At 42.6% G+C, this 10,674-nt stretch overlaps 1 protein-coding gene across 4 annotated transcripts in view; it reads right to left on the reverse strand.

Moving 5' to 3' along the window:
• rapgef4a (Rap guanine nucleotide exchange factor 4a) overlaps positions 1-10,015 on the reverse strand; it is a 33,428-nt gene extending 23,413 nt beyond the window's left edge. The window contains exons 1-4 of one of the 4 annotated variants that reach the window (XM_070975659.1): positions 9,754-10,015; positions 7,435-7,577; positions 6,852-6,940; positions 6,071-6,217 (exon numbers count right to left, since the gene is read on the reverse strand). In XM_070975659.1, coding sequence (XP_070831760.1) covers positions 6,071-6,217; positions 6,852-6,940; positions 7,435-7,577; positions 9,754-9,956 — 582 coding nt within the window. In that variant the 5' untranslated portion in view covers positions 9,957-10,015. Of the gene's footprint in view, positions 1-607; positions 875-6,070; positions 6,218-6,851; positions 6,941-7,434; positions 7,578-9,753 lie in introns of those variants that run through there. The other 3 variants (XM_070975658.1, XM_070975660.1, XM_070975661.1) reach the window with 3 other exon arrangements.
• Between the last annotated feature and the right edge of the window lie 659 nt (positions 10,016-10,674).

The following is a 10,674-nucleotide window of genomic DNA, read 5'->3' on the forward strand; positions in this document are numbered from 1 at the left end:
CCATGGAGTGAAAAACTGCTGAATATACAATCCATATCTCTATCTGATGAGCAGGGCTGCTATGCTTTAAAGAGTCCACGGATAAGTGTCGTCTTATCTGTGCCATAACAACAGATCAGTGAAGATATTAACCAAGTCATCTCAGTGCAGCTGAGCTCCACCTCTGCCTTTCATGCTTGAGCACATTATTGCATTGTGAGCATCAATGTGCATGAATGCACTGCTATATTTTGAATAATTCACCCCAGATTACATAACATACACCGTGCAAACTGTTCTCAAAGCCCTGACTGATTATTCTGAACTCTTACAGGCACACTTCAGGCCACTTGGGGAAACAATTGGGGGAAAACCCACCCAAGAGTTTCATTTTACTTCTGCTCTGTCATATTTCCTCCCAAACAGGAACATAATATACATTCTGGTATGAATGAAAATACTAAATTTTACTTTTGGCATTTAGATTGCTAATTCTGAATTTCCAGATGGTTCTGCAACATCTGCAAAAGCAAATCTGCATAAATTTGTATCCTACATTTCTTCACTTTACACAGTGTTCCTCATGCAACAAATGCACTGGATTGTTGAAAAGTTTGGCAGAGATTACCTAAAACTGCTACCAGCGTCCCATGCACCCTTTATTTGTTGTTAATGACAGGAAGGTCCTCCACACCCTCTTAATCCAGGCGTTAACAAACAATCCAAGCATGTAAATCCCAGAGCATGGTCCAACATGATCCAGCAGCTCTGTCACTGCAGCCTGCACGCCACTCTGAGAGCAGACTGTGTAAACCCAGCAGAGTGCCAGTCACTGCTGACTTCTTCTGAGCAGCAGTTGCTAGGTGATTACTCAACTCCAGTCAGTGAGCACACAGAGGAGCATGCTCGATCTCTCCCTCCCTCTCTCTCTCCCTCCCTCTCTCTCTCTCTATCACAAGCCTTAGCTAATCTACACACACAGAGTAGTCGCTCAATTTCAGCTTGGCCACCTTCACAAAGGAAGAGCTAAAGTACAGCGTGGTCAGTGTAACAGGACATGAACTAATAATCAAAAATCTAAAAAATGATTGAAAAAATGTCCTGGCTGCTTTCATCAATTTGGAGCTCTGCAGAGAAACATTTTCAATTTAGTTAAACTTGTGAAATTTCCTTTGTGAGTCCAATCCAAACCTGAAATGAAGAGGCAGTGCCATCCAGTATGCTCTTCCTATCGCTAAGCTCTTTCCGCTCAAGGACAGAGAGCAGATGGTGTCTTATCTTTGACCGTGTCACCTATCAAAGCCACAAGACAGCTGCATTGAACTCCCTGAGCATTTTCCAAACCAAGAAATTAATCACATTATCAAAAGTTTTAAAGTAAAATATGCTAAGTGTTGTGACGTGTGGACCTTATTTTACACTGACACTGTGGATCTTCTTTTACACACTTTCCCATGATGCTGGCTCATTAAATGTTCATTAATTGAACAAGTAAATCTGAACAAAATTAGCACATTTTAATGGGTTTTGGACATTCCTTTCCATAAGTGACAAGCAGTTAAATGACATGTAATGTCTTGATTAGTCTGTTGAGACATTAGTCTGCATTGCAGAAATGAAAAATAACATAATCTTACTCTTGGCCTTCGGTGTTCCCTTACGTATTCATTCATCACATACAGAAAAGGGGTAAAAACATCCAAAAAGTGGCATATGTGTGAAAAGCCATGTAAATGATTTTAAAATAAGAGAAGAGTGAAGAGATACAGAATGATGTAACTAAGAAACAGATGTAGATGTGTGTCACTGAATCACCACGTCAAATCTGACCCCCTGTCAGTTTATACTCCAGAACAGACCACGACAATTTCGTAAAACCATGTGACAGGAAATAATGCCTTCTTTAGGATTTGTCTTTGGTCATACTGAATTTGATGGAATAAAGGCTTCTATTGAACAGACACAAAGTTGAGATGAGGCAAACATATCAAATGTATTTTGGATGTCATGATGATTGACTGAGGCAGGCGGAGGCACTGGAGAGAGAACATGCTCCATTTTCCTTTTTTTCCCTCCATGGTAGAGACAAATTTGATTTGAAACTTGCAATTGATTTAGTTTTTTTGTTGTTTGAATTCAGTTTAGTCAGCTCCTCCATGCCGTGGGCTGTGGTTTAACTTGAATATTCAGGTTCAACTCAGCAAAAAATATTTGTCACATGAGCATAAACAAAGCGATGATGAGATGAAAGCTGAGAGAAATCTAGTTTGTGTGCCAGCTGACCGACCACTGGACACGTTATTCTGCACTACAGAAATGTGCTGGTGTTGTACAAGTTTCTAGTCGGCAACTCACAACTGTCATGTTTTACATCTTTCTATCTCATTGAGCTAATTTCATCTAAATTCCAACAAAATACTATACCAAATACCAGAAACAATAATTTGCAAGGCCAGCTGCAGTTTTCATGAGTCCTGTTTTATTTTACAGGTTGGAGTTCAGATTCTGGGCTTTTGATGATGTAACAACTCTGTGTGCAGAGATAAGGGGAATACAACACAATGTTATGATAAAATCTTCCTGCTCTTTCAGTGCACATATCCGCTGTACACTTGGAGGGACTCTGGCCTTGGATGTAGCACACTATTTGGATGCTGAACCACCAGAGGATTCATGTGGCCTTGTTTTTCTAACCCCTCCCCTCCCCCCACCCCACCCAATCCTCAGACACCAGAGGGCACACTGCGTCCCTGCCACTTCCTGTTCATCAGCTTTTACCACTGGCTGCCCACCAGGCTTCTTCTATGGACTGATGATTGTGACACACCAATCCCCCCCAACCACTCTCTGCTCAGCACCCAACAGATATGCCTCCAGACTAAACCTGCATGCAAAATCCATAAAAATGAAAGCATCCACAACCCAGTGCTACTCAAAGCATGCGCAGTACACATGCTTATGAAACGTATGATGTGTAATTTGTCACATCCAATCCAAAATGTCAAAGCGTCCAGATACTGAAAGCAGGTCTGTCCAGGCCACATGCAGGCTGACGTGGCTGTAAGAGAGCTGAGTTACACCCCTAAAAGCAAAAATTACAATTGTGTTGTTTCAATCACAAAGCCGGTCGGAAGCAGGAAACAAAGGAGAGAGCAAATTGATGATCAGGCCATCTAAGCTTCGGTCAGCGTGGCCATGTGTGCTGAGCTCGGCTCATGTCTGCTCTGCTAAACAAACAGCACGCGGCTGCTCGTTCCCAGTGGTGGTAGCAGTCAGCGGCATGAGAAGATAAACATCAAAACACCACACACACCATAGACCACTATGCACCCATAGACACTCAGACATTCAGCGAGTTTGCCATGTGTACATGCAAGAACAGTCAACATGCAAGAAACACTGACGCAAATGGGGGCTCTCCTACACGTCCACTAATTTACAGAACCATTCTATAAAGATTTTAGGAGAAAGAGCAAAAACTGGAGAAAAACATACAATTAATAATTGACATGGACAGTCATGAATAAATAATATTAGCCATTGGTTCGTTAGGGCAATGCCGTGTGCAGTCTGGCATAGTTTTGTAAGAGTGCTTGGCCACCAGCATTCTGCAGGAGGACAGATCTGTGTGGGAAAAGGAGGAGGACGAGGTGTGTAACTTTTTTCAGGGCTTCCTCCTCACCATGATGCAGGGTAGGTGGTACCTTTCCCTTAACAATCACTGCTTTGATATCTCCCCATATCAACTGGCATCAATCAATGCTAGGGGTGTTTCTCTGTTCACCCTCACTCTCACGGCCGTAACCAATAAGAACACTGATCTCATGCAGCTTAAGCTTTTTCATGCACCAGAAAAGGTATTTCAGCCTGAGTAAAGCCTGTGTGAAGAAGCTGAAATTCATTTATTTAAACAGCCAGGAAGACACCCAGGGAAGCTGAAGGCAGTCTGCTGCCACAGAACATCAGAAGTGGCAGGAGACGTCTGAAGTGTGATGCCACCAGTAACAAGATACTACAGTACATAAGCAATTTTTCTGCATTGCGGCAATGCTGGGAGGAATAAGTGAGCACCATTGGCAGGCAGAATAATATGGTGCAACTGTTGTGCGAACAACAAATAGTAAAATACTGGGAGTTAGTGTAATGAATATCTGTCAACAAGCTGATTATGTGAATTTTGACTCAATAGCCCTTCAGTCACAGCTTGGCCGACTTGCAAAGTGAAGCCAGCTCAGCACATCCAACAGCAGAGGATCCATGTATTGATGCTAATGCTGTAAATGGACGTCAAGGTTTTGGGTAAAGTAGTAAGTAGTAATTTCTGTGTGATGTGTTTTATTTTCCAAAAAATCCACATTTCAATTCCACAGAGAAACTATCCCTCTACAGATGAAAACAGCCATCTAGTGTCAAACTTCTGCAGAGAGAAGGTCAAACATTCAAGTGAAGCAATAATAATGAAAAGACATTTTTAAGTGGACATGGCCTTTAACTTGAGACAGCGGGTCAGATAAACAACTCCCCAACAGTTTAGTGACTAAACTTTAGTCCCTTCAGCACATGAGCTGGAATCAATGACACAAGATCAGAAATGATTTACCCAATGCTGTCAACCTAATTGTTTAAAAAATATACTACATTAAAGCAACATACACTTAACAAACCTACAGCTGCACTCCTTAAATGTGTGGTACGTGTGTTTGCTTCTTCATACCTGGTTTGCAGAAATACAATTGCAACTTTCCAGAGGAAGCAGTCCCATAATATCTATCAAGCTTTCTGCTCCAAAAATACGTCTTTCCACTTTCACTTCACAATGTGTCATTATATTACAAAACAACCAAAGTCAGAGTGGTCTAAGGACAAGATGCAACAGTCAGAGGGCATGAAATCTGAAACAAACCTTCGTGAGGAGGTTGCCCGAGGGCAGAGGTGAAATGTGTAGCCTACAGTAGCACTTCCAGGTGACCCTCAGCACACATCAGAGATATCCAGACACAATGCTACTGGCCAGTACGCTGACACAGACATGCACAGCCCATAATTTAACAGCCCCTTGTGCCCCTCTGTGCCGGAGGAAATGGGCTGTCTCTCTCAGTCAACCAGCCCATTGCAGCGGCTTCAGCAGAGGGGGAGCTGAGAGTGGAGAGGGGCCTCTGCACAGCATGCCACCTACAACTCACATGCAGGAGATGGACAGCTGAGCAGTGCGTTGGTACAAACCTACTTTAGTTTGTCCATAAACAGTACTGTTTCTCTTTAGTATCTTGTCACAATTAATCTAAAGTCTTACAAATATGTATAGCATGTTAAATGTCATGTCTAAAAATGTACTTCTGTAGTATTGTGCAATCATATAGTTGGTCTGTCTTATACATGTGACAATCTGTTTCTCCACAGTACTGCACTTCCATCTAGTGGTCAAAAGGCATAAACCATCAACGCCCTGATGAAACCACTACTAATGCTTACACACAAACTTGGGAGCAGAGGATTATATTATAATAAGTGGACAGCTCAGTACATACCTGCAGGGGGCCAACAAAACAATAACTTCATGATCCAACCCCCACTAATCCACAAGGCACTTTGCCTATACGCCGCCCACACTTTGGTTTACACTGGGCTACATTCGTCACAGTTTTCACATTCAGCTTTTCAATTCCAACAATAACAAAGCTGAGACAGGTGGCTGTTCCCTGTCTTAAAGCAGCCCCCTCAATAGGTCAGAAAACAATGGATAAATGGACAGAGATGCATGATGCCTTTCAACAACCCACTCAGTTGCGAAGGATCTGCTTTGTATCTGCAAGTGATGGCTCTAACAACATGAGAGTCATATTTTTAGTTCAAACGTGTAAATAATGGTAATAATTTGCCTGTTTTTGTAGCTACTTGTGCAAATAGGATTTCTGTTTCATTGCAGCCTGGTAGTCAGGCTGAACTGTCTTCTCACTCCATTATCAAATAGCTACCAGAGACTCAGAGAGCTACCTTGAATTAATCTCGGAGATGTGTCACACACTGCAATGTGCACATAGAATTTCTGTAGGCTGATGAAAGTGTAGATGGAGCAGACAGAGGTACTCACCTCCCACAGAGACCTGAACTCCCTCTGTTCAATGCGTAAGAGCTCACTGAATTCCCGCGTGACGATGGTGGCATGCCGGGGGGTGTTATCCAGGATGGACTCCCCGAATGCTGTGCCAGTCCCCAGTGTGCATATGGTAACAGCATCCTATAACAGAAGCAGAGATGGTGCTCCACATGGATAATTCCCCCCATAAGGATAAAAGGTCCAGCTAGACAAGAATTTTGTGAAATGCTAATCTAACGTCCTTATTCTTTTGTGCGAGGAGGCACTTGAGGAGCGGTCCTCTGCACTGATCTGATCATTCTCAAAGGTTAGAGGCAATCACCTGAGCACTTGTGGTCGATAGATGGATACACTTCAATCTGCACAGACATCACTCCAATCAGCACGGAGACAAACTGACTGAGGTGCATGAAGCTGCGCTATTAAAAACTATTCGGTAATGTCCCCCATTGTAATAAGCAAAATGCGTTTCACAGCCCACAATCCAAACAAGCTTGAGGTTTGATCTGAATTCTTTTCCATGCGTGATGATTTTCGAGTGGAGCTTAGCTGATACAATAATTTACAGCCTCAAAGAAACGTTATAAAATTAAGAAGATGGTGCAGATTTAGCTGCAGTTTTTTTTATCTGAAACAAATCAATGCAAAATGCTTTTAGTGTGCTAAAAAAAGAAGAGAGTCACTCTGGCTTCTAAGTCCTATTTGTTTTAATCACTTCCACTTCAAACAGGTCATATAATGTCATATAATGCTTGGAAAAACAAATCAGTCATACCTGATAACTTGATGTCTCTGAAACTTTGACATCCAGTGAACCAGAGAGGACGGCATACCAGCTGGTGCCAATGTCTCCTTGACGATACACTAAAAGACACAGCACAGATTTAAAATAAATCAACATGTTTCCAACAGAAATCCAATTCTTCGTGCCCTTTGGTGCCAAATATACAACATCCATTCCAAACAAGATGGGACCCTGTGTAAATGTGATCATTTGGTACGTCTTTTTGACATATAGTCAACTGGAAACAGACAATATATTTAATGTTTGACCTCATTAGCTTATTCTGAATTTGATGCAGTAACACATTTCAAACAAGTTGGGGCAGGAGCAACTAAAGAGTGGGAGAGTTGTGGAATGCTCCAAAAACACCTGTTTGGATCATTCCACAGGTAAACAGGTTCATTGGTAACAGGTGATAGTGTCATGATTGGGTATGAAAGGGGCATCCTGGAAAGGCTCAGTTGTTCGGTAAAATAACTGCATTCAGTTTTCATTTACGCTTTACACAGCAACTTTTTTTTTTTAATCGCTTGTTGTGCGGTATGACAGCTTCAGAGCCTGTGTATTGGCTTACAGGTGATGCCTCTCTCCAAGCACTCATAGAATCCACACAGGCAAATCCGCTGCAGCAAATTAGGGTGGAATCTCTCGAAGGCCTTCACATTTTTCAGACGTGCCAAGATGATGTCAACGTCTTCCCCAGAGCGCTCTGCAGGTCTGGAGAAACAAAAAGAAAAGGCCGACGCACAGGTAAGTGCTAAAACAAATGTGCATATGGTATCTACACAGGCTGTAGAGCTGGAGTCAGCCAGAGCATACGAGCAGCTTGGCTTCTGAAAACAGCTGAAGCTCAGCAAGAGGGATGTGACACCAGTTTCTCCTTGAGGAACACTGTCTCTGGCCTCATGTTAAAGCTCTTATATCATAAGCCATCACGTCATAATTTACACCTGAATAACTGTTGTTTATCACGTTGAGCTCTAATATTGTGAGCAGGCTAAACTGTGGCAGAAAATGCAGATCACGTCCGCATCGTCATAGTCACTGTGTGCGTGTCTGATCCCTGTCACTCCTTGCCTGCATTACACTGCCCCAAATTTGTTATACAGAATCTGGAGCCTCTGATGTAACATGTGGGTGGTTGTACTGTGGCTTACATCACCTTCCAATCCTTATCCATCCCTTAAAAAGATGAAAGCAAACAGTATCAACGATTCAGAAAGGGAAACAAGCGCTTGCTTCACCGCTGCAACAATCCTCTGCCTTAGTGTGGCACCAAAAATGATTTATTGTACTGTATTAGCCGCCATGTTGCAGCACAATAAGTGTTTTCACTGAGCCACAGCGGTGTGGCTCCCTGACAACCTTTCGACTCACAGTAGTCACATTAAAGCACTGTGCTGCTCCTGACTGGACTGTACAATCACACCCAAAGCCACAGCTAATGTGAGCGAGGCAAGAGAGAGGCGTGTGGGAGTCTGAGTTTCAAAGCCAAGGTGTCTATTTGGAAAGCATCCAAGACAACAACAACAAAAAAGCATTCAACAGGTGCTGATTTAGGGTTACAGCGAGGACAGAGTGCTTCCATCATGAGGCAGCTTGTTCCAGTATGAATAAAAACAATGGAGAACCTCATATTGAACCTTATGTACAGTCTGGTTACAGAGTAAGACTTCAAAGTGTAATGAGCGAGATGTCATATTCATCTGCATTAGACTGAGATACCACAAATAGCTGAAAAATGAAACAAGTGACGCATGTGGTTTTATGTGTTCATTCATCTTTTGTATCAAATCCCATAAAGAAAACCAATGAGTTTTCAGGTGGGGTGACATATTCATTTTCATCACCTGGCCTGTACTGTCAGGTGAAGCACACATGCTACATGTATTAGCTGGAAAAGGTGAGTCATGCAAGATCCATCTGATCTGATCTGAGCAACACAGGTGGCCTCTACGACTAACCTGGAGGATATTACTGTGCAAACACGCCTGCCACCACTTCATAGCTGGTGCACTTTGGACCCTTTATCTGGCTCTTTCTCTCCGTCCTCATTCTGTGTATCTAAGTGGTCATTTTACACCTGAGCTGTGTGCAACATCCCAGCCTTTCCATTATAGTCTGAGCATGTGGATTCAAAGTGTAATACTGATCAAAATTCCCCATAATAGATTAAATCCATTTTACATATTACATTTGGGATTGCACATATTGCAGTTCTTTCCTGTGGATGGTATTACAGTTGTGCAACACTGCACCTGCCAGTGGTGATGCAGAATGATGATGATTCATACATATCTTAAATCCAATGCACTTCTTAGCCTCAGTATCAGTTTTTGGGGTCAAAATTAGGTCTTGTTATCTGATGATCTTTTTAAAACAGTCCTTTGCAGCTGCTTGGTGGTTTAATTCCTCTTCTGACAGGTGTGCATGCAGTAGTTTCACCTACTGATCCGGTGATTTGGGGCAGAATTTAGAGGAAAGCCAAATTCTTCTGATGGACAGTTTAAGGCTTCAGCCATCACAGTATTTGTCCTGGATATTAACCACAGTGAATGAACAGGCTAATTGAATCAGCTGGATTGAACTGCATCATTGATGAGTGGCGCACACAAACCTAACAGCATAACCTGTCTAAAGTTAGTAGCCTTGTTGCTTGGATTGCTCTCAGCTTTGCTCCACTGGCCCTTTAGTTTAGTCCGTGTCCCGATGCGAGCGGACTTTCGAGGATTGTCCTAATTCAAGTCTTAATTCCGTTGGGAAATTAAAACTATGGAGACGTCAGTGTTTCAATTCTGCGACTGTAACAGATCTCCGGTGGAAAATCGTGTTCATATTCCGTTAGCGTGGCTCGCACCGCCTAGAATGAGTCTACGGGGTGTAAATGAATTACCTCTTATCCAGACAAATAATCCACTCGGCAGATTCCGACGAATGTGAAGAAGTGTGCGCTGCTACCATCTTGAGATCCTGACGCTGCTGCTGGTGCTGCTGCTGCCACTGATTATGATGATGATGATGATGATGATGATGATGATGATGATGATGATGATGATGGTGATGCTGCGGTGGTGGAGAGGGCTGGACCAACAGCATCTGCCTTCAGTCGGTCACAGCTGACAGTCGATACTGTCCCTGCCGCTGCTGCTGCTGCTGCTGCTGATGAGCGCTTACCTGGCCAGGAGCAGCACCAACGGGCAGACACACACTCTCACATTAAAGGTAATGACAGCTCAGTCTGTTTTGAGGAAGAAAAAGACGTGACTCATTTTGCAGAGCCGGAAAAAAGGCAACAGTCTTCAGCAGAGCCTTCAAGTTTCATTCAATCATTATGTGATGGTTAGAAAGAGTGTTTTAAAGGAGTAATTATACCCTTATGTGCAACCTGACTGTCCATTGAGGTCATTTCTGGCGTCTTTTTTTAACAGTTAAATGCAATTTAACATACACTGTACATTCACTTCACAGCTTCTAGGTACATCTGCTTCAAACTAATGTAGTCCAATACAACTGCCTGACAGTACATCACACCGTCATTAAAGCTGAGATGTTTTAGAGAGGCTGTAGTTTGGGCTGAACTATATTGTGTTATACACTGGGAAGTGTTTCTAATATTTTGTCCACCCTACCCATATCAATGTGGTGAGATAAAAAAAACTTAAGAAACCCTCTTAGTATAACTCACAGTTCAATAAACCTTCATCAAGGTTTGTTGTGTTACAGGGCTGCCATATTAGATTACATTAGTTTTAGCTATTTTTACCCAACAGTCAACCGAGTGCAAAATGTTTCAAGAATATGGTTGAATTGTGGT

This window comes from Chaetodon trifascialis, chromosome 12 (assembly GCF_039877785.1).
Source record: "Chaetodon trifascialis isolate fChaTrf1 chromosome 12, fChaTrf1.hap1, whole genome shotgun sequence".
Lineage (NCBI taxonomy): Eukaryota > Metazoa > Chordata > Actinopteri > Chaetodontiformes > Chaetodontidae > Chaetodon > Chaetodon trifascialis.